Raw genomic sequence first — 27,254 nt, 5'->3', positions numbered from 1 at the left:
TTAGCGCATGAAAAAAAAAACAACAAACGGTAATATTTCTTCAAGTACATTTCCATCACTCACAAATAGACGTGTGTAAATAAAATTGCACATTGTTTGCAACAAGACAATAGTGCACATGGCTCTACTTCTTCTAACTGCTGGACCTGACTATGTATGCTTTCCCACCAATTTATTTTTTATGTATTTTAATATGATTCCCCGCATGATTTTAGGTTTTACCGAAAATTTACTAGCTAATTATTCGTCGTATAATTTTTTTATGACCGTTCATTAAACCATTCGCCGTTTTCGCAACTATTCTGTAACTCAACCCCATGGAAGATCTTACGCAAGAATCTTATCCTAAAACCGTCAAAAATACAGCTCATAGAAAAGCTGCACCCATTTTGCATTTGCATTTTTTGGTTTAGCTCATTTCTGTCTGATAACGTCTGATACATCAACAAACAACATTGTCGCATTTGGTCATATAAAAACTGCCAATGTATCCCAGAAAGATACACTGTATGGTGCAGTGTGCCACTAGTCTGAAATTTTCAAGAATGAAGGTGGGTATCACGTTACCACGTGTCAATGATGCCGATATGTGCCTTCAGCAAGACAGTGCTACTCGCCACTACCAGTGGACCAATTGAGAGGCGAATTTGGTGAGCAATTGACCTCTTTTTTTGGATCTATAAAGTGACCACGATCTGTACCGTGTGATTACACTTTTCCAAACCACTTTTACTGATCTTGCATCAAACCTCTTGTACGCATCTTACGCGTCGTACAGGTCTTGGAAAACAACATTACAACAAATATTATTATTGGTGAGAAATGCTCAAAAAGTGGCGCAAAGTTAGACCGTTCGCATTGAGCACCTCAACAATCAGCATTTAACATAAAGTTATCTTTAAAAAGTAAATCGAAACCAGCAATTTATCGATTCAAATAGAAATTTCATATACTTTTTGAAACTTTTTTGTGTTTTAAATGTAAATGTCTGTCAACCTTCTTAAAATATGATTTTATATGATTTTGATTTTATTACAACGTAAAAGAAGTGAATTGCGATGTGAGTACTCTTTTTGTTTGTAGTCGCAACCTCGCTGCAAAAACACTAGTTCTTAGATGAAAATTTATGCGTTTAGGAATTATTCAAATTAAACCTTTATTATTTTAAAGAGACTAAGAAAATGCTAAAAAAATAATTAATTCGTAATAGCGTCAAGTTTTACTTTTAGTAAGTATTAACTACAACTTTGTTTCAACTATTAACTGATTTATTGGCAAAGTGATCGAGCTTGATCTCGCATTAAGTGTAGTCTAGCTGCGCTATTCACAAAACCGCAGAATTTATGAGATATATATTGCGTTTTATTACAGATAAAAACGACACACTTAAATGGCACCAACATGACAGAGAACTCACAAGCAAACCCTAAAAGCATTTTTTAAGCTGCTAATTCTCTCGTTTTCACTGTTTACAAATATTGCCAGAGCCAAAATCCTTTGTCAGCTGCTATTTTAATCCATTTGCCATTTGATGAATGAATGAAAACGTAGCGAAGCAAAAATAATCGTTTGTAATTTTCCCGCTCGAGAATCTGCCATCCCGACGACGACAACTGACAGCGTTCAAGCTGTCTAGCCAAGCTGCATCATGTGAATCAGCAGCAGCAGCAGCAGCCCAGGCACAGCACAGGCAGGCACAACTTGTAAAAGAAAAGTGTTGGATGGCACAGCCGTGCGGATACATCACTCGCACCAAACAAGCTCGAACGGATGAGATAGTTACGAAAATTTGGGCTCCCTGCCAAAGTTTACAGATTGCCTTAGCCATCGTCAGTATACGAATTCATCGGTATCTTTATTCTATAAGGGAAAATTGAGAGAAAAAAATGTCATCGGCAGGAATTGGGAAATGGCTTCCCAACAGTCACATGTTGTTCTATGAAAAGAACACTCGAAATTGCTTTCCAAATGTCGAAAATCAGTCAAGGATCTGCGGAAAAATTACAACAATGCATCTCTGTTTTTCTTTTTGTCCAAACGATTTTTTATTTCTGCTCTCGTATCATTTTGATATTGGTTTACGATTGAATGACACGCGTTTACCTGGAATGTTACTTTGTCGAACTGAGCTATTCTCCTAGACTTTGACGTAGAGTACGTGGAAAACAATATCCTCGCGCGTTTCTCGTTTCCGACATTGCATCATTGGTATGAACGAGACGCGACTGTCATCGATGATTTCCCAGTTTCAATTAAATGGTTCGCAACTCGGAAAGGAATGACAAACGTCACCCATAGCAAAGCGAAAGTCAACGGACAACTTTCCTCCCGTTCAAGCAGGAGCTGTTTCCCGTGTAACAAACAAAACTACTACTTCGTTACAAAAGTAGGATGTTGTATTTGCGCTTTTGTAGAAATACGAAACGGGATCAATGACACAAAGCACAGCATCTCGCCATGTCTGAAAACTTGTTTGAAATTGTTTGAAAAGACTTCATCAGTCTATGAATTAAGCTGAATCAAACCAGTGAAGGAAGGACTTTTTTGCCAATTTTTTTTAAGAATCAATTGCAAAAGCAAATAGTTTCAAGACTAAACCAGCAATATATCAAATATTGAGTTTATTTGCACCGCAGTTGTTTATTTGTCAAGCGCTTAATGAATAAACAGCGCAAACAGATGATCGAAAAGTTTTCTAATCTTCGTAAACTTACGCTGGTTAGTGGTTCAAGCAAGTGAGACGCGACAAGTGCCAAGTACTTGAAATTGTAACATGAACAAGTCTCTATACGCGTAGGTACACGCTCAGTGGTGTGGATATATTCTCTGACTGACATAGGTGGGTAGTGCCAGTAAACTGCACGGAAAGGAGAATAACCGACATCAAGTTCTCGTCCGTCCCCATCACCGTAAAAGCTTTTCCCAGTGCAGTGCAGTGGCGTGGGACTTTGCTAGTGTCTAACGCAAGGCGTTTTCTGTTCCGGCTAGGTAATGTTTTTCCGCTTGAAATAGATCCATTTCGGTCGCGTAACGAAGCCACAGATGCGAGCGAGTTGTTCCACCTTCCCATTTATGACGGTAATATAGAGAAACGAATCGGGACGACATATCGAAACGAATCGTTTTTCTTGTTCAATAAAAAAGTTAGTAAAAGCCCAGAAAAGCTTTCGGAAATGCAGGATTACTGTGGCGATTTTGTCCAAAAGAAATTTTAGTAGCTTGAACAGAATATGCTGCTCATCAAAAGCATTTCAATTTTGAATATATTATTATGCAAACGATGAAACTTAAGAAACGGTTTCACGTCTTTAAGGATACGTTTTATTTTCAGGACATCAACTAGATTTAGATTCAAATAAGGGAAATAATTACTGACCTGTTGGGACGGGGAGATTCTGTCACTTTTTCCTGCAAGTGAAATAAATGAAATCGCAGCTTACGTGTAATCACCATTATGACAACACCCAATATTTCCAATTTTTTAATTTCGAATCTCCAAAAATAAACTGTGTTCATATTATCCAATTCAAATAAAAACCGGCCGATTGGTATAAATATCTTTCGCATTGATTGAGAAATAAACGTTCAAAACATGACCACTTTTCCCGACGAATATATTTTTAGATTTCGATTTTACGCCCATTCCTTCCCGTAGGACGGTGGCACAACCCCAACACAAAGTTCAACCATCTCTATTAGTCACCGACATAGACGAGTTTCCTCCGAACAATAGGAACAATTACCCACAAAAAGGACGACACATCCTATACGGACAAAATTGTGAAACAGGTGACCAGATGGACCCAAACGTCATAAACGTGTAAACAGAAGAGTAACGTAAGTCGAAAAATAAACGGTACACTTACCCCTTCTTCAGGAACTTTCTCGCACTCGCCGTTCACCTTCTCTTCGTCGGCCTTCTCCTTCTTGGCGGGCTTCTGTTTGTCCTTCTTGCTGAACGAGATCGACCGGAAGGACCATTTCTTTTTTACCTTTTTCGGCTTTTTATTGCTGTCCTCCGCCGCGGCCTTGCTGTCGTTCAGCGTTTCATCGTTGCTACCGTTCTCGAGCGTTTTGTTTGCCGCATCCGAATCGGGCGATTCCACGCCGGCCACTTTGTCTGATGTAGCGGTTGGGGAGCTGGTGGCGACTGGTGCTGCTGTGGCGGCTGCTGCTACTTCTGTTGCTGTGGCATCCCCGGCGCCATCTTTATTTCCTTTTTCTGTGTTGGCATCCTTCTCGTTTTCAGCGGCATCCGTTTCTACCTTCTTTTCCTATCGTCGTGCCATGATGAAAATTGGCAGAATTTTGTTTTCATTATTGAAGGGTATGAGTTTTTAGAGTTTGTGGTTTTATGGAAAGAAAGGTAACGGGAGAGACGAATACAATTTGATTAGTGAAATGCTACAAAAATTTCGAATAATGTTAACATTGTTGTCTAATATTTGTTGCAATTGTAGCTGCAAGTGAAATGTCATTTCCTGATTCGTAATGAGATGATCTTTAACCAATGGATGTACCATTCAAATGGATAAGTTCTTTTATTCCGTATTAAGTGTTAATTAGAGTAAAACATACATGAACAAAACTGACGACATAAACCAGAGAAATAATTTTTTAGCAAACCCCACGAAATAAACTTACCATGGCGCTACGCTATGAAAACGCCTAGATGTATACTAGAGCAACACATAACACAGACCGAAAAGACGCCTGCGCGCAGCTATTGAACTTACCGGTGCGCAACACACAGAGAAAAAAGATGTCATTTTCCACTGGGGCTCTGACTTCGGTTAGTGCAGAGCATTTGCCTTCCGTTTTCCGATTGTGATTAACAGTAAACAATGGACAATTACTGAACACTGAAATTATCTTGATTTTTAGTACATGTAAAACTCATGTTCTGTTTATATTTAACGTACTGTTTGATACAACTTACAAAAAGTCATTGTAAATGTGTCTGCTGTGTGGCATAGTAAAGAGGCTATCGCAGGACGCGTCGAACAGCATTATCTATAATGGCGCGAAATGGCAAAGTGCAAACACCAAACAGGCCACACCATACTGACTATAAATATTTCATTTTAAAATCATTATTCCTCAATCGTGTCTCGACAAAGAGTGAATGTGCATTGAAATTTCCGGTAATGCAGATAAGTGGTATCAGGAAATAGAACACTAATCTGCACTTCAGCATTGTTGAACAAGCAAATGTATGTTCTGATTTAGACATTTTATGATCCAATGTGGCTAGTGAAGAAACAACCTGGTTAGAACGGTTACTCACTCAGTTGCGGCTTCAATAGGCTAACATAATTTTGAACAAGATTTTTTCAATTACCAATAGTATAGACTGCTATTAGCCAAAACAAACCTTGTTCAAAATTTCATCACCTAATAACATTATACAATACCTTGTTCGATTTACACAAACATTTTTCAGCTCCTTTCGAATGTTATAGACAGCGGAAAACCATCTCTCGGCAAGAACACCACCGGACAACAAAAGCCTTCTACAAAAGCACTGCCAAACCAATTATGGCCGGTTGGTAACAGAGTAAAAAGGGGCATCTTTCTTCATCGTCGTTGCTCTGCGCTGCTCTGCTCTGCTAAAATGTTCTGCGAATTCGACGAACAAGTCTGAAGAAGGCAAACGAAGGCGGCGGAACGTGTTCATCAATTAAACGCCGGCCGGAATTCATGCTCTCCATGACTTCATGTTTTTCTTTTATTAAGCACATTCACACGTCTATAAAATATGGATTCAATTCTTGCCGTGCCTCGCTTCTGTGGGTACAGTACAGTATACTTCGAGTCATCATCCGAACGCGTGCCCTAAACCATGTCAAAACAAAGACTTATTTTTTTATTTGTGCCAGGATAGGCTGAGCGAAATTATGAGTCGATGAAACACGATGCTACTGCTCAGCAGCACAGTGTGCAGTGAGTAAGTAGTGTGCCTCACAGACAGGCGACATCGGATCCGTGTTTCTGTGAGGCTACGGTACACTGCAAATATACTCCGAGATCGCCTGGTCTGACTGTCATGTGCGCTGGCGTCTACGAGAAATCGCTAACTCGCTTTAATTGATTTATTTAAACACCGCAAAGGTTATCAGCTGCCGAGGAATGCGATTAGTTTGTAAACAAACCGACATTACTGATATTTTCAAAACCATTCAGGCGGAATTTGTCCAGCTCAGCATTAGACCGTTTATGCGCTATTGCGACGTTAATCGTCTACACTCTTGTGTGCTGTGCTGGTTGCGGTTTCGGATGAGTGAAAAATATGGCGCCAGTGCCACACAGTCATTCCAAGTAAAGCTCGCACAGGAGCGTATAAAAATAATGATATTTCGTCCTAAGTGATTCTCAATTGTTGTCTTCCAGTCGAAGTATTTCGAAACAAACGGATTCGTAGCAGAAACTGATGAAGGTTGCAAGTCAAAAGCGAATTCCATAACGGTAAGAGTAAGAAATAAATAGGAGAATTGAAAGGAGAAGTTCTTGTCTGCCTAACAGTACAGGTTTTACCACATGGACGTTCATTACTGCAAACTGTACCAAAGGTCTTTAGATATCCTATAACTGAATGACTCATGCATAAAACATCATCTTGAATAGATCCATCTGAAAAGCAGCAATAGTATTTTGAATATTATCAGTAAACTGGTTCGGGTTACTTGAATTGTCTGTGTTGTTACATCATCTAAATGAACATAGAATAACAGCCAGGGTGAAGCGTTATCAGTAATTACTCTTAACAATGATGTACGTCTATTTTTAAATTTGCTTAATTACTAGCGTCGGAAGAAAAACATATACTGAAAAATCTCTGTTGCTGTACGTTTTCACAAAGCCACATTAACGTCACCACCATACGCTTCCATTCCATTTTGGCAACTTCATTTCTTCAAAACGTTATACATCAAAATGGAAACTATACAATTATGGATTTGTAATATCCCATGCAAAAGATCTTAGTTCACTAAACAAAATTTAAAAATGGGATACGTTTGGTCCTCAAATCATGAAAAAAGCTAAGCTTCAAGCCAACGGTTTTCCTGAAAAGCTTATTACCTCAAAATACCTTTTATTTAGAGAATCGCCGCCAACGGATCTACACGGGGTTTGGTTCAAGATATAGAAGGAGGACAAGCTACCGGAGGTATGGAGCTGTTGTCCCATCTACAAAAAGGGTGAACGCGGCATAACGCTGGTAAACACCGCGTAAAAGTACCTTCGCAGATCTTGTTACACTAGCTGTCCCCAATAGCACAAGATTTCGGAGGAAGTTATCAGGCGGGCTTTATGTGAGCTCGCGCCACTAAAGACCAAATTTTTTTCCATCCAATAGATCTTGCGGTAATGTTGGGAGCACAACGTGCCCTCACATCACATCTCTATTGACTTCAAAGCAGCATACGATACTGTCAATCAAAACCAGTTATGGCATAATGCGTGAACACAGTTTTTCGGACAAACTAACGCGATTGATCAGAGAAGTGGTAGAGGAGTGTGTATTTGGGATTGCTGGTGACCGCCGACAACACTAATACGGAATATGAAGATCTAACGGCGCATTCGAGCGGGAAATAGGTCCCACACTTTAATAAAAGCACCTAGTCGGCAAAATTTTGCCGAAATCTCAACAGCCGAACGTTCGGTAAATTTTTGTGTTGCCAAACGTTACTAAAGATCCGTAAACGTTGAACCATTGACATTTTTATCGAAATTTCGGCTGTTGAGATTTCGGCAAAATTTTGCCGAACTCGGTGCTATTTTTTAAGTGTGTAAGGTCGTAAGGATGCCAAACGACACAGCAACAAAAACGGTTTTCGCAACAACCCCACCGGCTCCAGAAATAAAGGGGCTAAACGTGCAAGATGGCTCATCCAAGTCATAAGCGACTTAAGATTAAGACAAGATGGAGCAATCAACAGAAATAGGATAACGATTATAGATGATGGACAAGCAGTGGATCCACCAACTTTGTACGAGGTTAAAAAAGCAACTAGAGAGCTAAAAACGGCAAAGCAGCTGGAAAGGACGACAACCCCGCCGAACGTTTGAAAGTCGAGAGCGAACGGCTGTATTGGGCAATCCACCATGTTATACGAAAGGTATTTATTTATTATTTAATATTTATTTATTACTTTGTCTGACTAAATTCTACATGAAAAATGGTTTCTCTAAAACATTGGTGCTTCACCACTGTACAAATTTATGCGATAGTTCGTCGAAATTAAACAATGCTTGCACTTTCGAAAATGTTCTGGAACATGCAGTAACGGGTTCGTTACATCCGAAGACGGTACGGTAGAATGGAGTTTGCAGTAAGCCGGTGGAACGTGGAGTCCGTAGCGAAACATGAAAATTTAATAGAGATAACAGTCTGGGGGAATCCATTTCACCGTTGCTGACTTTAGCCACGAATACTGTCTCATGAGTTTTTCGTCGATAACCTAGCGAGTCTAGAAAAAGTAGACGGCAGCGATCGGATCAGAATATGGTGGGAGGCTCTTGGGATAACGACACGGTAGATGTCGCAGAGTAAGCCAAATGAATTTTCTTTGTATTCACTCGATGCGCAGGTTCCACGTTAACTGCTGAGGACATCATACAATGCTACAGCTTTCAAGCAGTAGCCGAACCAGAGCACAATACAAGGATTTGAGGCAATGTGGATCATTAAAGTTTAGTCCAATTTTAGAAATGAATCCGAGTTAACGTATTGCTCTCGAGATATCGACTCGCGATATAGGTCAAATGTTAGTTTGGTACCGAGTAAAACACCAAGATCACTAAAACGTGGTTTACCCTACGCAGCTCAGACCCATCGATATGGTAGTTAAAAAGAATGGGGCTTTTCATTTGGTAAAAACTCATAACACCACATTTTGCCACACTTAACGTTAACCATTTTCATTTACACCAGCCGACAAAGGAACCGAGTAAAGCTTGCACGCGGCGACAGTCGTTCAGTTGTTCAACAGCCAGGAATAGTTTCAGATCATTCGCGTACACAAGTCTGCCACCGGTATTCAACATCTGAGTGACATCGTTGAACAATAGTGAAAACAGCAATGGTCCCATATTGCTTCCTTGCGGGACACCAGAGCTATTGGAGAATTGCGACGAAATACAGAAACCAAATTTCCCGCGCAGCACCCTGCCTCGCAAGTATCAGCTCAGCCATTGCACTAATTGTTGAGATATACCAAGTCGGAAAATAGAATTGTTTTTGCGCAAGAGAACGCAATAGAATTGCATGGTCAATCCGGTCAAAAGCTGTCTTTAAATCCGTGTCGTGTAAATTACGTCAACCTGCTTCCTATTCTCTATTTGCAAAACACAGGTCGAAGTATATTCTCATAAATTCGTACAAGTGGAACGGATAGGCATAAAACCATGCTGAGCTGATGATATACAATTTTTTTGCGGGATAGTATCACGCCACTAACGATAATCTCGAATAGTTTTGACGCAGCAGAAAGGGTAGTAATTCCGCCAAAGTTCAAACGATCGCCTGTTTTATAAACCAGGAACATAAATGCTCGGGAATATAGTTTGTTCAAATGATTTATTCAAAATCATGCGTAAAGGAATGGCCAATAGTTCAATACAACGAGTAAATACTACAGCTGGAATGCCATCCATCGGGACGCGCGGAGAAAGGACGCTTCAATTTTTTTACGGCGGTTATTATTATGTCAGTAGATGTCAGTAGGGACATATGAGGCAGTAATCTTTGCATCTTATACTGGGAAGAAAAATGTTGCAAACAGCTGACAACAATCAGAAATTTTTGTAGATTCAACTCCACCAAAGCACACGCGAGATGGAATGAATGAGCACCCAGCTAGCACCAACTCGTATATCAATGTACGAAAATTATCGTGAATATCTCCTAACAAATTCAAAATCGTATCTAAGTCGTTGGATAAAGTGGGACCAAGTTGATTTTCTATCGTATATAATGATAATAACTGACATACATACGATTTTCAGCACAAAATCGTATAGTAGTACAAAGCGACTCGCGCTTAATCGGACATTATCGTATATAAATACTTATATAGTCGTAACGCTCAAAATTATTCGTAATCACGTATATCGCCTCCAAAATTGTACGGATATGCCAATTTTGCGCATCAAATACGATTTATTTGCATGTATATCTATACGTAATGCTAATTTTTATCTTTTTTATACATAAAAAAATGCTAGCTGGGCATTTCCTTTTCGAATTGACGAAAACCCAAAAATTGCTCGGTTGTTTCCGGAGGTCAGTTTGCACACGGAATATGTACATATGATTTATACAGATCAGCATTCAAGCGACGATATTCATTGCTGGAATGTTTAAAGGCACATTGAAACTGCGCTAACTTCAATCTGCGATGTACACGTTGAGCTCAGTTGCGGTACCTTTGCAGTTGTTTCAGGAGAGGTGTGCCCCAAGCAGGCGAAGCAGGTATAAACTGAGGAGGAACTACCTACGGATTGATTGGAAGGTCTCATATGCCCTATTTACAAAAAGGCCATCGACTCCAATGCAACAATTATCGAGGCATTACTTTCCTGCATTTTACATAAACAATTCTTTCCCGCATCCTGTTTCATATATTAAGGCTGTTGCAGGAAACCACAAGTGTGGTTTTCGAGCGAGATACTCCACTTAAAAATGTGTTCATCTTGCGACAAAAAAGCAAAGCCGTGGGCTTACACCGTCATTAGACATTACCCTTCTTTATCGACAGACTTCGCAGCCGGCTGTTTAGAATACAGGAAAATTACGGAGCCAGGGTAACGATCCTACTGACTCTATCTAGCAAGCACCGCCTAGCCGAGATTCGAACATACGACGACTGACTTGTTAGACCTGCGACAAACTCAGGATAAATTCCGGGAGTTCAACTTGCAGACTCACCATTTGTTTATATACTTTAAGGCGGCTTACGATCAGTTACACGAAATGAGCAGTGGCGGATTATGCTTGAACATGGTTCTCAAACAAAACTGACTAAGCCGATACGTGCTATCCTTAAAGGATCAAAATTAAGCGTCAGAATAGTGCGTGAGACATCGAACTGGTTTGTGACGTTTGATGGTTTGAAGCAAGGTGACGGCTATGGAATTTGCTATTTAACATTGTATTGGAAGGTACTATTCGAAGGGCCGGCGCACAGAAAAGCGGTGCCATCATCACGAAATCTCATATGCTTTTAGGGTTTACGGATGACAACCATATGATCGGTGTTAACCGTAGAGCTGTGGAAGAGGCGTACAGGCGTTCCATACATAAATTTTACAAATTTTGCATGGTTGAGGTGATATAGCCAAGTATACTAGGTATAGGCGCGAAAGATACGTGACGCGTAAAATCTGAAAATAACCCGAAAAATACCGCCTAAATTCCTGAATATGCGTGCAAAGAACGCGTATAAAGCGTCATCAGTATATGTAACAATAACGACTCAGTTGGTTTGAATTTATCGAACATCAGCATCCGATTCGCCTCCTCGACGTATGTAAGGCCATTACAAATCTATACCTATAAAAAGGGATTTCTGTCTGTTTGACCATATGTTCCTTATAGAATCGAAAACTACTGAACCGATTTGCGTGTAAATATTCATGTAGGGGTTTTCGGGGCCGAAGAAGGTACTTATGATGGTTAGAGACCCCTCCCCCTACTAAGAGGGGGTCTGCCATTCAAATGAAACACAAATTTCTGTCTGTCTGTCCGTATGATACTTATAGAATCGAAAACTACTGAACCGATCGGCGTAAAAATTTGCATGTAGGGGTTTTTGGGGCCAAGAAAGTTTCTTATGATGATTAGGGACCCCTCCCCCCACTAAAAGGGGGGGGGGGGGTTGCATACAAATCTACACCTATAAAAATGGATTTCTGTCTGTCTTCCCATATGTTCCTTATAGAATTGAAAATTTACATGTAGGGGTTCGAGACCCCTCCCCCCGCTAAGAGGGGGGCTGCCATACAAATGAAACACAAATCTGTCTGTATGTATGTTGCTTATAGAATCAAAAACTACTGAACCGATCGGCGTAAAAATTTGCATGTAGGGGTTTTTGGGGCCGGGAAAGGTTCATGTGCTGGTTAGAAACCTCTGCTCCCACTAAGATGGGGGGCTCCCATACAAATGAAATACAAATTTCCTCATAACTCTAGAACTAATGAAGCAAATGGAACCAAATTTGGCATGTGGGTGTTTTGGGAGGCAAATTTCTTTTTTCTTTAATTATGACCCCTCCCCTATAAGAAGGGACGCTCCCATACAAATGATATACAAATTTCCTCATAACTAGAGAACTAGAGACTCATAACTAGAGAATCAACCAAATGGAACCAAATATATTCCGCGTTATGGTCAACCGAGAAGTGGTGTTCCGCAAAATGGTATTCGCCGAAATGTTATATAATCACGGAGAATATTCTAATGCTATCCGCTTTATTTTATCAGGCTAAGCAATGGGGGGAGCTGTTTTCTACTTTACTGTGAGGAAGATTTGTATATTAAAACACCCATGAGCTCCTCAGAAACTTGCAAAACTCGAGATTATGACAAAGGTTATCCGAGATTCTCGATTTATGTACAACATAGTTTAATTTATGGCAATACGAAATTTGTCGGGTCAGCTAGTATTTTATAAGGTTTTTGTCCTTCCGGTGTCGGGCAACTGAAGGGGGGCAAAAAAACAATGAAAATTTATTAATCATACAAAAAAAATAAAATTATCATGCGTTTTTACTTAAAGTTTAATTGTGAAAACAGAATCTACTCTTGTTTTTCATGTTTATAAAACCTGCCAAAATAGAGTCAAAATCGTAAGAATTTTTTTTTGCCGATTTTCGGAAATAACATTCTTTAAACTTCCACTTCGTGCTAGAAGCGTTAACATTTCGTACACTCATTTTTTGAGTTCTTTAGGCCAAAAACTCACAAACAATTGATTTTATACAAAAATATTTTACTCAAGTTCAACCCGGCTTCTAAAACCAATTTTGAAAGGGGGAGGACAAAAACTCCGTCCTATGTTCGAATCTCGGGTAGGCGGGGCTGCTAGAGCCAGTAGGATCGTTGCAGTAGCCCGTAATCGTCTTGTACTCTAACAACCGACTGCGAAGTCTGTCAATAAAGAATGGTTAAGTCTTAAAGACGTTTATACGACATCTTAAAGACGTTGTTATGTTTTTTGTGTGATTTAGAGAACATCTCTGCGTTTTGCAGTACACAGCAAACAAAACGGTTATAATTTTTAATCATTAAATGTTGAATCAAATTAACAAATATCACATGTGAACTTGACTTTTTGTTTACATTATAAAAATCTAACGATTACCTTTATACACCCCACAAGTCATTTAAATATCGCAAAGAGGAGTGGTTAGACATTAAATATATAGTTAGCCTTCTCCCGAACATGAACAAAGACTAAACCATCCAGCCAGTGCCTTTCGAGGTCGGATTCATAATTAGCGCTGATAAAACGATTACCTACTGCCCGTATACGCAGACAAATAACGTCTTCATCCGATCGATTTCGTTCGTTTCGAACAAACAGCTCATCGAAACACATCAGGGATCACTTGAACAGCTCGTCATTGTTCGTGCCAGAAGCACCGCTAAATGAGGCGAGAACCATCATGATCGATGCGCATAATCGAGCGGCGAAGGATAGCACCTCCCATCCATCCATCCATCCTGCTTCGACGATGTTGAGAGCAACCCATCGTGCGCGAGCCTGGCTGATCAATGATCGTGGGAATTCAAGTGGAACCGTTATAATCAGTGACCTTTTTTCTTCCACTGAGCTGACAGCTATTGCTTGTTGTACTTTGCTTGTAGCATATCATATATACAAAGCAGAAGCTGCATTGTTTTGTCTGCATCGGATGCGAACTTCAACGGCCGGATTGATTGGTGCTAGTTAATCATGTTCAAGAAGCGAAATACCACTGCCGGCCGCTTCGCAGTGGCTGTCTGCTTCTCTACATTGAGAGATCAATTTTATTTTGTGATCCTTTCGAAGCTGAAGCCGTCCAACGCCCATACGCAATCGGTCTTTGATTCTAATTTTAGCTCAAACGGGGAAATCCGATGTTAGTATCGCGTGGTTTAGGCGGGAACCCGATTGATGCTGAAAGCGTATCTATTTATCGCAGCCGTCCCATCAGAAATAGATGGCTACGACCTAGGACAACTGCGAAATCGTTAATCGCGCTGAAAGAATGTCGGTGATTCAAATTCTAATTTTGTGCTCGCGAATTGATTCGCGACTTTTTTCTCTAAAGTGTGCTATTGTTTCAGTTTGCCTGAGTCGCTTGTTGACTTCGGCAACTTCTTTTTCCTATCATTCGAAATTGAAACCAATTCAATTGGATCTACGTGGTGGGCTTGCTGTCAATGAGGAAAAAAACAACATCCAAAGTGATGATGGAGTAATTCAAGCTGACAGGGAACTGCCAGTTTAACCAGACACCCGGGGAGCAGCGAAAGAATCCGATTATTTCCCCTAGACGGCGGGCCCGATTCAATACCGCCCCGTGCTTTTAGAGCAACTGCAGTGGAGCATGATTTACGATGCGCCACCTAAAGCCAGTACTGTGCGTGCACTTGCGTGCACAAGCGGTGTAATGGTAGTAATCAGGTTTAAGATGGCCTCGAACAACACTTTTTAAATGATTATTTCCAGTAGTACAGCAGCTCAGCGCACTGATGCGCGGACTGGGCGTAGCTATGTTCTTCGACAGGATTGTTACCGGCATCTGGATTCCGTTGAAGGGTAACAGACGCACGTCTTGTTTCTGTTGCGGTGTAACGATGCGTTCATAATATGGGTCATATTTTAGAAAGTCACATTTTGGGGTAAAATACGTAACGTATATGCTCTGGAAAATGATTCTTCGGATGTTACAAAAATCGTGAGCTCTAAAGGGTGTCGAAAAACATGGCGATTACCTTTGGTTTGGTTTGCTCTGCCAGCCAAAACAAGACAAGACGGCGGCGGTGAGCGATTTGCCGCTTGTCAGATCATGTGCCCACAGGAGGGAAATAAAAATTAATTATCATTCTGTGGTGCTGACTGAGACGAAGTACGGTGAAAAATAGTACACGCCTCTCATTGAAAAATTATAACCCTGTAAGCGTGAGCAAAGGGCCACGGGAAGGAATGTGGCCACTCGCCGGAGCAGGTTTGGAGGCAACATTGTTGCAGTGTTAGCTACTGTTCGTTTGTTGTTGGTTCGGATTTAAAAGAAGATAAAGGTTGCTGGATTTATCGGCAGTTTCGATTGTAATTAATTTCTTATTTATTTGTATAAATTAATGATTAAATGACGTAGGTATTTGTTTTTGTCTGCAGGAAGGAGTTGATTTTTTTTAGAATTAGCATCATAATTTGTATTTTGCATGTTTTATTAGTTTTTCCCCTTTTTCGTTACGACCAAACATGAGAAACTTTATAATATTAATTTTCCTTTTGCTTTAACACCACTGTTTATTCAACGCAATAATACTTATGACTTAACACAAGGATAATTTTATCATACATTTTTATGCGATTAACTTTCTGAAAACTGCCGGCGAAGCAGTGGATGAAGAGTGCTAACGCTAAAAAATTAAACTTAATTCACTCTTCCTTGGTCCCACTTGAGCCTCAACAAATTACTAGATTGAAAAGAAAGTTTTCGCCCGACCTTCGTGTAATCAGGAAACCTGCCACAGAAGCGGAGAAGCTAAATTCCCTCATGGCGTTTCTTTTTTGCGGAGCTCACGTTAAAGTCCAGTAATTATATGCGGTTTCTTGAAAAGCAAAATGTAGAGAAGTCGCACGAAAAAAGCTCTTAGATTATTTCTGGTAAAAATTATACGCTCAGCTAGCTATAGTTCAAAAGTTACGCTGCTATGTATATGACACTCGAACTTTTCCTACAAGATTAAAGCCATATTCGCCATACTCTTTCTTAACGTCTTTTTTCCACGAAGAAACAGCAGATCAAAAACGTATGATACTGAAAAGTTTCACTATAATGAGTAAACATAGCGAAGTAATAATATCCTACAGGTTCACAGTCAGTCAAAAACTGGAACGAGAAACATTAAGACGCGAGTACCCAAATTACGTCGATAAGTCGACGAAAATTAAAATTTAAAATCAAATTTCCTCGTCCTCATTTTCAACTTCCTCGTAAGCAACAACAACAACAACAAACTACGAAGGCAACCTCTAAATAAAGGCATCAGGTACACCACCGCTGCCGCTGCTGCTAGAATGGTTGTTGTTTGCTGGTTTCCCTTTCCCATTTCAGGTGGGAAATCTACAAAAAGCTGTACACAATCTGCCAGATCTCTACTGCTAACCCAACCTAGACTAGTCTAGCACAAATCGCTTACGGCAGCCATGTACCTCGCTACGGAACGGAGAGGAACGCCGAGATTGTACCGTGTGCTTTCCATGATCACGTTTTGTTTCGTTCTTGCCCCACATCGACGAGAGGCAAATTTGCACAATCCCAACTTTGGAAACGTGGCTGCTGACGGTTCCACGCTGCAACAGTCAAGTAGAGAAACAGTGAACGAAAATGAAAAAAAAACGTTTCCTTATTTGCTAGTCATAATTCGTACAAACAACGGATTTTGTTGTAGGGTGAGCGTTCCCAACTTCGGTTTCTGGCAGGATCGAACTGTTGCTTGCTAAGATGTGCACAGAGATTGGTTCTTCGTCCCACACAGCAGACAATCATCATTACTTTAGATTCGATGTGGTTAAACCCGAAACACTACACAGCAGAGTGCGGTCGTACATTGGTCCAGAGGGCAGTGCTGTGAAGCAATGGTTCTCATTTGACTAATTGAACCATTTGTTTGCGCGCGAAGCGAAGTGACTCATTGCAAATCGGCTGTGATTTTTCTATTTCCAGCATGTACAGTTGGTTGGTGAAGAAATCGTAATCGAGTAAGGTTAAATAATTGACAAATAACAGTAAGCCAGGAAAGTCCTTTGGTTATTTGCATTCCGGAAGAGCACTAGAATAGCGAGCGCACTTTATTGCAGGGTAATTTCATAATATTTCAACACGGCATATTCGTGTTATGAACACAGTTATAAACTTTATCGTTTGCACCCGCGTTGAAACGAATATTTACGGCAAAACTGAATCAGAAATATCCGTTTCAATGCCAAAAACATCAGTTCCCAGCAGGTAGAAATAAAACTCCGTGCATTTTCATTGCGCTATAGCAACTTTATTTCTTTAAAAAACTTAAAAATATATACATTTCATCTGAACTATTGATATGTAACGTAAAACAATGACAGGTTTTTAGAAAAAATTTAAAATAGAAGTCCCTTTGGTTTTCGTTTAGTAATTGTTTTGTCAATTAAGAGAAAGTCGTCTACAGTGAGACACTTTTTTCCCAAAAATATTCATATCATTGCATCCTTCTACAGAAACTGCATCGTTTGGCAACGTCGAACCAACTATTGAGTTGGCTTCATTCATGTTTATGCGATAGAATCTTGCAAATCAAGCTTGAATCTACTTTTTCATCTGTGTTTACAAGTACGTCTGGGTTCCCTCAAGGAAGCAATATGGGCCCTTTGCTGTTCATGTTGTTCTTCAGCGATATAGTTATGCAACTAGAATGCGCCAGCATCCAGATACGCTCTTATCCATGTAGACGATCTTAAATTTCTTTGCAGCGCGCGTCCCATCGACATTTGTCGGCGGCTACAAGAATTGTTAGATGCCTTTCCAAAAAATCTAGTTTCAATGAACCTCACGTCAATGTTGCGAATCGAGCGAAAGAGTATGAGAAACATAGCATTCAAAGCTTACGCCGCACACGCAGGCATAAAAGAAAACGGCCGCCGGTGCTGTGTGCAGACATTCTGCTATCTACACACTCGCGCACGCACATCCTCACATCGTCTTCCTGAATAGCTTGTTACCGAGTCAAAAAACTCGAGGGGAAATCAGCTGCCCGTGCGGCTGGTGGCGCACAGGGATACAAATTTTGCATTAGTTTTTCTTCTTCTTCTACATCTTCGCCCTCGATTCTATTCACGGGCGGGAGGACAAGCCGTCGCGAATAATCGATATAAGCAGATCGAGATGCAATGACGAACGACGAGCGACTATGTTAGTTAGCTATGTGTGTTAGCTAAACACACACTCGCAAAAACTCGTTGCAGTGCATGAAGAAATAAGGGCGGGAGTTTTAAAGGGATGATTATGCCGGCGTATTCGTTAGAATGAGTACGCGTATGTGAGAAAATTAGACCACATGAGTGTGGGCTTCGCAACACTGCCTCACGTCCGCTGCTTGAAAATGTGTGTGTGATTTGGCAACCACACTAGCTCACCTGGATTCTAAAGATTGTAAGCATCCAGATGATTTATCCGTTTTGCCTTTGGAGATTTGAACCTTCCTCTCTATCGAGGACGTTGTCTTTTACTTGATTTAGACACAATGGAACGACGCCGAAAGGTTCAGCAAGAAACGCTTGTAGCAAAAATTCTGAACAACGCTGCTTGGGAAATTGAATTTTTATGCATCGCAAAGTTCTCTGCGAACTACGGCTGAATTCCGCCGAACCACTTTTGGCTATCACGAACCAGTGACAGCATGCATCCGGATATTCACTCAGATTGAAGAACTGTTCAAGTTTGGAGAGCCTACTCGAAATTTTGATAAAAGATTGTCGAGAAATGATGCATTAAAAAATTTGTTATTTGATTTAAATTTGTTTATAAATTTTATTCGTGTGATCTGCATATAAAACTGCAAGTTATATTTTTATATTCAAATATAATATTAAGTCGCAATTAAGTGCTCTTTATAAGCAAACGAAAACCAATTGCACCGAAAGGAAGCGTGCACTCAGCAGATAGAGATTGCTAATTTGTGGTTATGTATTAGTGGTTTGTTTTCCCCCGGAATGGAAAGGTCTACTACAGCGCAGTGGGAAAAGCATCAACAGCAACAATAAATCGCGTGCGCGCAAGGGGTTTCCAGTAAGGTGTGTAAGTGACAAGAGATTACTTTTGTAATCATTTACGTCTTAAGTACGTAACCAAAGATCATGAGTAATCATTGGTAATCATTAATTTTAAGTTACCACAAGAACATATTTACCAAAAGGAAATGGTAATTAGAGGCAATCAGTGTAGTATTCAAAGGTAACTTAGTTCAAGGATCTGTTTTAATTATTGATGTTGCACCTCTTGCGTATACGCGGTAAAGTATGCGTGCGATAACCGTCAGCAATCTGAATGTTGCCCGGGCGAACATAACCTCATTTCATTAATGTTTATCGGTGGTTTGTTTACATGGACTGAACTAAAATCATAGACAAACAGATGAAACACTGGCATTAATTCCATCGTCCAGGCAAAGGTTACGCAGCTTGCTTTCATCGTCCATGCAAAGGCAACACAGCTTGCAAGTTTGTTTCGAATTTTCATTCGTTTAAAAGTCATGGTAATCATGGACGCAAAAAGGGAACCTGTGATAATGACAATGATATTTGTTAAATTGTGATAAGTCTGTTTAAAAAAATTGACCGTAACATTTTAAAGAAGCTGAAGCTACTCGGAATAAACGAAAGATTCATCTTTTGTACCATCAATCGATACAAGGAAACCGGTTCTGGGCAATACCCCCCAAACCTGGCCGTAAACGCAGTATAAGGACACCCCGGAAAGCATCAAACAAGTAAAAGAGCGAATTTGACGGAAATCAGATCAATCTGGAAGTAAGACGGCGAAGGAACTTGGAACTGCAGTCAACCTTGAAGAATATTTTGAAAGACGACCTTCGATTGATACCAAAACCAACGGGTGTGCGGCGGTTTGACTGAAAAGCAGAAGGTTGCAAGAGTCGAAAAATGTCGGCAGCTGCTCAAGCGTCACGGTGATTGTGAAATGGACGTGATTCGGACGAAAAAATGTTCCTGCTACATGATCACCGCAACCAACAAAATGATCAGATATATGCAGCACATCTTTCTGGTACAAACTAGCTGTTCAAAAGTTCCAGAATGTTTCCAGGGTGCTGGTATGGGCAAATTTGAAGGCTCCATTCCTTTTCATTGAACCCGGTGTTAAAATCAACACCAAATATTATATCTCGATAATGTTTTGAAGAATCATTGGCTTCCCATCGTCAAAAAACCCTACAAGAATGCACCATACTGCTTGCAACAAGATTCTGCACCGTCTCACCAGGCGAAAGGTACACAGGCTTGGTGTGAGGACAATATTCCGGATTTTATTTCTTCGAGAGAGTGGCCTGCCTCTTCACCTGATTTGAATCCACTAGACATCTATGCATGGGATTACATGCTAGGGAAACAAGGGAGCTCCAAAGGATAAACTCAAAATTAAAATTTATGCAAGCGTCTTATTTTTGCAACCATTTCCTTTACTGGCAGTTGTTACTATTCACCCTATATGTACATGACACATTCCAGCGTTACGGGGCACAATTATCAACCAATTTTACTGTGTAAATTGACTCTTGTTTCACCAAATTTTTAGCAAATGGCGTGTAAAATCGGTGACTAAAGGGGACTTTACTTTTCAGTTGTATGCCAGGGATTTAGTTCAAAAGGAACTGATTTGCGTGATGGTCATAGTGTCTCGTAACGCTGGAATGTGTCACATATGTGAAAACTCCACAGTATAAAGCCCTACAAATAAAAATTACTCCGCAACATACATAACAGAGGGTGTTAGTGTGCCAGCGGAATATGTAGGACGGTATTTTTTAAAGGATTTTTTTCTAAGTTTCATGTCAGATCGTCAGTGCTGGAGATGTTGTTTTTATTAGTTAAAGAAAACCCATAACAACTATTAATTTCGGTTTTAAGTAAAACAACATCTGAGAGCTATATTATTATAATAGTAAGATCTTCGCATGCTGTAATTCAAAGAAAACTGATTTGAAGAATTACTACAAAGCATCAAAAGCATTGAAAAAACACTGGCAAATGAAATGTGTTAGCAGTTTTCTTGACAGCAAAGCAAAACCTAGATGTTAATTTGGTTTTTCAAGACTTGATCTTGTTTTTTATTCGACATACTTCGCAGTCAGCTGCTAGAGTACAGGACAACTCTCTCTCGCGGGCCTCTCTTAGCCGAGATTCGAACATACGACGACTGGCTTGCTAAAACCTAATCGTTCCTCGACGTTAACTTGGCGGTAATACTTTTTTCACGAGCTTGTTGAATTATTACTGTTTTATGTTAAACAGTTTAGACAGTTTCTCGAGTACATTATTCCCTCATCCAGATTTTCTTTGCGAAAATATTATATTCCACACAATACCAATGATCCGCAATACCAATAAAACAAAACCTGTTATGGTGGAGTCAGAAGTTTAACTTAACAGAAAGCCATGTTCCGGAGAGAACTTCCGCTTTTACACAATGATGGTGTTGAAAGAATCATAAAATCGTTTTTCATGCTGCCAAGTTCAGAAAGTTTAATAAATTACGATACTAACTGCTGCATACACGACCAGTTTCTTCGACAGCGAGAGCTAGTAAATTACAATGACAACGGCTTAAGCAAACGAAAATCTACTCGTGGTTTCACCCAAAAACCCGCGGTAACGCCCATTAAGATCATTCATTCCTTCAAGCGCGATGTGATATGAAAAATATCTCCAGAACTTCCTCGAAGCTAAACAAAATCTGCTTAAAATTCTAACAAAAAAGCATAAATCATCGCAGGAACAGTATGCGCGTCGTATAGAATCACCCGACGACAGTGTAAAGAAACAAAGAAGAAAACTTTTCGAGCATTCTTCCCAACACTGGCCTCCGGGGCTGACAAAGGAAAGTGAAATCATCACAAACGATATCAATTTAGCCGGGGCTGCTTCCTACGCAAGCAGACAGTTTTCATCGCTTTTTATCCCCCACTGCGATAATGAAACTGAACCTCAAGGGCGGAGGCATAACAGACACCAGAATTATCGTTAATCTTATGAATTACGAACGAACCGCTCGAGAACGCACTACTGCGAAGCCGTGTTACGACCGGCACGGACCAAAGAAAAGGCGTATCGGAAAAATGGTAACAAATTAGACAAACCACAACTTTCTAATCGTTTACACTGGATGGCTGCGCGAGCGCGGTTTCTCATTTCTCTGAAAATCTAAAAACCGGACTCGAAGAATCTTAAACTTGACCTTCACACGGACGACGCCGTTGAATAACATGTGTATATGAAAAATATCTTAAACCTTTCTTGATGGTTGTTCTCCCGCGTTAAACCGTGCTCTTTGGGTCTTAAAAATAAATTCCTAAATTTATGGCCACGTGATTACCGTTTACCCGTTTTCCGAAACAATTTACGGGCGGGTGAATTTATGGTTCGAGTACATATAATGAAGCTCCTCTACGAATGCCGATGCAGCAATCGGAAGAAGAGAGGTGCACCTTGCACACGTGCACCGCCGTTTAAAAATAACACTGTGAATGAAACGTACGTGAACCCTATCTTGGTGTAGATTCTAAAATGGAACCCGCCAAGATCAAGTACGAGGACGTTAATCTCATAGTTTACCATCGGATTGTGACAAGTCAGCATTAGCTGCGTGTACGGTGCCTGCGTCGAATCAATTTTTGACGCTACGCTGCTGCACCGACTGCACGGCCTAGGTTACGACTGCAGCGCGTTAACTGCACGCCCCAGTGAACATTATCACCTTGGCCTCTAGTTTTGTTTGAAAACGCCAAAACTGGATATGCGAGGAGATACGATGACTATACGATGACTTTTCTCGATAACTTGGGACTGAACAATTTTACGCTGTTCAACTCCGGTCGGTGCCACAGAGAAGCGACAGTAATGCGTCGCGTGGTCATACTTGCACTTGCCATACTTGACACTAGAAGACATACTTGCACTTGCCGTATTCGAACAAAAGGTGTTGCCGACTATTTTTGGCGGAGTACAAATGGATAGTGGAGAGTGGCGTAGGCGTATGAACCACAAGTTGCAGGTACTACTCGGAGAGATTCCCATCGTACACCTGGCGAAAATTGGGAAACTATGGTGGACCGGCCACGTCGCAAGGATGACGGGCGGCTGTGCAGTGAAATCCGTTCTCTTCAAGAACCCCACCATTACCAGGAATAGAGGACTCAACGTGCCAGATGTCTCCACCAGGTTAAAACCGACTTGCGTATGTCGAGACGTGCAACGAATCGGCGACGAGTAGCCAAGGACCCAGTACAATGAAGAGCAATTCTTGATCCGGCAAGAGCTCGGCCATACCTGGAAATACTTAATGAACATACCGGAGTAGCTAAGCTAGGAGCTGCGAACTTGAGCGCCTGTTCCCCAGGTGACGGGTGGCTCTAACAGCATCTGTCTCTGAGTGAGCGGCTGGATTCGAAACGCTGTATTCCACAAGCTATACCTAGGATGGCAGACCCATCAGCGGAATATAAATGACGCGTCCCCAGTAAGTTAGTATACCAAAACTCTCATATATAGTACTACGAACAATGAAAATGACATTAGCTGGTTTGCTTGCTTGAGAACTATACCGACTCTGAATGGAGATCGCTGCTATTCAGGAAGTTCGGTGGTCAAAATCCGGAGCAATTCCGTGCAGTAGACCTTATTGCAGGCACACTTTCAGTGTGTGCAAAAACTTAGTACAAATTCTTCAACTAGAGCCCAATCAACAAATATGCACCGACAAATGATAAATCCGATGATGCTACGAACGAGTTCTACGATAGGATCGAAAAGGCCTACGGAGTGTCCAAAACATGAGATGAATATCATCATCGGAGATGCACATGCGAAGATCGGGAGGGGTGTATTCTTCCATCCTGTCATTGGAAAAACTATCTCTCGATCAACGGTAATGGTCTAAGGCTCATAAATTTTACCGCGGCCAAAGGAATAGCCATCTGTGACACCTATTTTCCACGTCTGAGCATTCAGAAAAAAAAACCTGGAGGCAACCAAATGGAGACTCTAGCTCTCTGTTCGATCATGTCGACACTTGTCGGTTGTGATCGATGTACGGGCTTTTCGGGGACAAAATATCGACTTTGACCGCTATCTCGTCGTGGGTAAGATTCACGCAAGGTTGTCGGATACTGGGAAGGCTCGCACTGAGAAGACGTCGCGTTTTAACATCTAGCGATTGTCGATAGATGGCGTGGGAGTGGAAAACGCCAGAAAGCTTAATCAATGAATCACAACCGAAAGCAGGAAGAAAGGAAAAATATATAAATGGGCTGTGGATGAACCTCCATGACAGCGTAACAACTGGTTTGATGCGGACGTCAAAGAGTGACAGATGAGAAGAACCAGGTCAGGAGTTGCATGATCACTGCGGTTGCACGTCAAAACAAAGAAAGGTATAGAGAGACTAGAGCTGCGGAAAAAAGAGCTCACTGTCTAAATATACGCAAGTATGAAGAGCACATTCTCGCCGGCGCGAGGAGTGATACGCCAGCAACAACACACAGAGTATCCCATACCAGTGCTTGCAACCTTGCAACCTGAACGATCTGAACACGTAGATCTGCAGGTACAGGATAAGAATTGTGAGCAATGATCAACCACCGGATTTAAAAAAATAATGACTGGACTGTAAAAACTATCGATGCTAAACAGTGTTCTATTCTGTCTATGAAGTGCTCTCTCGAATTCCGTTCTGTATATTGAGACTGTTAGCGGAGTCCTTCGTCGGCTAGTACCAAGCTGGTTTTCGTGAGGGTCGCTCCACGATGGACAAGATGTTTATCCTGTACTTTAAGGCGGTGTACGATTCAGTTAAACGAAATAAGCTGTGGCAGATAATGCTAAAACATGGTTTTCTGACGAAACTAGTTACGTTGATTCGTGCAATTCTGGATGGATTTTTTTGCTTTGCCTTTGTTTTGGATGGGCCAAGATCATGCGTCAGAATAGCGGGTAAGACCTCAGCTAGTCACGTTGTGACGTTGGATGCACTGAAGCAAGGGAATGCACTCTCTAACATACTATTCAAAATTCTCTTGGAAGGTGGAATACGAAGAGCAAACGTGGAAAAGAACGGAGCTATCATCACGAAATCTCACATGCTTCTGGGATTTTCGGATGACGTCAATTCATCGAAAACCGTAGAGCAGCGGAAGAGACCTATAGGCCTTTGAAATAGGGAGCAGCGAGATAGGGATTTACCATTAACATCATCAAAATGAAGTATATGGTTGCTGGCAGAGAGCGTGGGAGTCCACATGGTGTCGGTGCCGATATGATATGAACTAGTGGAGGAATTTATATACCTTGATACACTCGTGACATGTGACAACGATGCAGGTCGCGATAAAACAACGGATTGTAGCTGCAAATCGGCCTGTCTACGGATTACATCGCCAGCTGACGCCCCGGAGTTTGCAAATTCCACAAAACTGGCACACTAAGCAGTATACTAACTGTCCCGGTGGTCCTTTACGGACGTCCAGCTAGTGTTCGAGGGGATTGGAGAACGGCAGCCCAGGACCGACAGTATTGGGGAATCATAATTATTCGACGCAGATTCGATAACGGACCGTTGCCATTAAAGTAAAATAAGTAAGTATGCTCAATAATAGACTCTTACAAGTCACTTAGAGCCCGGTAGAAAAATAGATTTATATCACAAGGTAATTAGATGGTGAAAAAGAAGCAGTCGCGAAAAACGCAATTCGATATACTCACCACATGCGGCCTTGTCTATTGGACCTTTCTGATTATGTCGTATGGTGTTAATTGCTGGAACTCGAATTGCTTCAAAAGAGTTCTTATTATTGACCCAATGTTGGAAACAGCTTTTTAGAAAAAAAAACTTTCCCCGTCTTGCAAGATTAAGGATCATTCAGAATGATCAATCTAGTGGAAATTCAAGTTGCCTTAAACCTAATTAGATTTATCGCAAAATGTTTGATTCCGATGACATCTTTAAAAAATCACTTGAAAAATCGATATTTTCAATCCGTGTTAGAATACATTGCCAATTTCATAATGTTCCATTCATAATACATTCATTCATTTCTTTCGGAGGCCCGAAAATGTATATAATACAATTAACAAGTCTTAAATTGTTGATCTATCCTATTGCTTGGAACCAAAATTAGATTATCCACGCTAATTACATAGTCAGAATTAAAGACGTAAAAACACACACATAGTGGAAACTTTTCAGTGAGGCTGAATTTAAGAAAATGTTATTGTAAAATTTAATTTACAGTTTCTATATAATACTGATGGAAAAAACTATTTATGTTCAATGGTTGGAGGGATTATCTATTCAAATTCATCCACTTTGAACATAAACTATTCCTCAGCCCATCGGCAATCACATCTATCGAGTGGCTATTGCTTTCATAATGAACCAAGTTGATGAACAAACGTTTGTTCAGAAATTGAAGTTCAATGCTGGATGATTTTAATTCAGAATATATAGGACATTATGACTCCTGAAAATGCAAAACCGCTCTTTTTGCACGTTTTCGGTGTATAACCCCACATAATCTTGCGGAACAGGTATGATACCTTCCTGTAACAATCACATGATTTTTGTAATCGATTCTTTTTTATTTTAGTTTGTTTACCGTAAACTGAACTTTTCGAAGGTTGAGGGGAGTGCCCGTAAAATGTACAGCAAACCTGTTCAGATCTGTGATTACACGTTCTACGACACGATTCTTTATCGCAAACAACAAGCATGCGTGTGTCAATGTCAACCGTACACGGTAAATATGTTCCACAGATAAACACCCAAAAATACGACAGATTGTTATCATTACAACCAATCACTCAACAACCATGAGAGTATGTAAACAATCTGGCAGACGGCTGAACTTGAAAAGACCGGCTGAGAATATTTCGGAACAATCATCCTCGTCGAACCGACTGAACGTGATTGTATGTGACTGCACCTGAAAAATGACACGTCAACAGTCAACGGACGGCCGCCGACTGGCAAGCAGGCATGCGGGTGGAATTTTTCGGCAGCATGATTGGGGGGCCATCAAAATTAGTTTTACGATCGTTCATCCCAACCTACCACAGTTAGTAACGAATACAAATAGTACTAGGTCATCCCTCCCTCGTTGTTTCGTTTCGGATCGCTACTCCACTGCTGGCCTGGTCCCGACGCGACGACAACGAGTTCTGGAGCCAACCAATCCAAACAACGGAAGCGTACAGGCATTTTCGAGC

At 40.8% G+C, this 27,254-nt stretch overlaps 1 protein-coding gene across 1 annotated transcript in view; it reads right to left on the bottom strand.

Moving 5' to 3' along the window:
• LOC128741628 (calphotin-like) overlaps positions 1-27,254 on the bottom strand; it is a 128,740-nt gene that overhangs the window by 37,305 nt on the left and 64,181 nt on the right. The window contains exon 4 of the mRNA XM_053837582.1: positions 3,867-4,274. Coding sequence (XP_053693557.1) covers positions 3,867-4,274 — 408 coding nt within the window. The remainder of the gene's footprint in view (positions 1-3,866; positions 4,275-27,254) is intronic.

This window comes from Sabethes cyaneus, chromosome 3, assembly GCF_943734655.1.
Source record: "Sabethes cyaneus chromosome 3, idSabCyanKW18_F2, whole genome shotgun sequence".
Taxonomy (NCBI): Eukaryota; Metazoa; Arthropoda; class Insecta; order Diptera; family Culicidae; genus Sabethes; species Sabethes cyaneus.
This window is presented reverse-complemented; position numbering and strand designations above follow the sequence as displayed.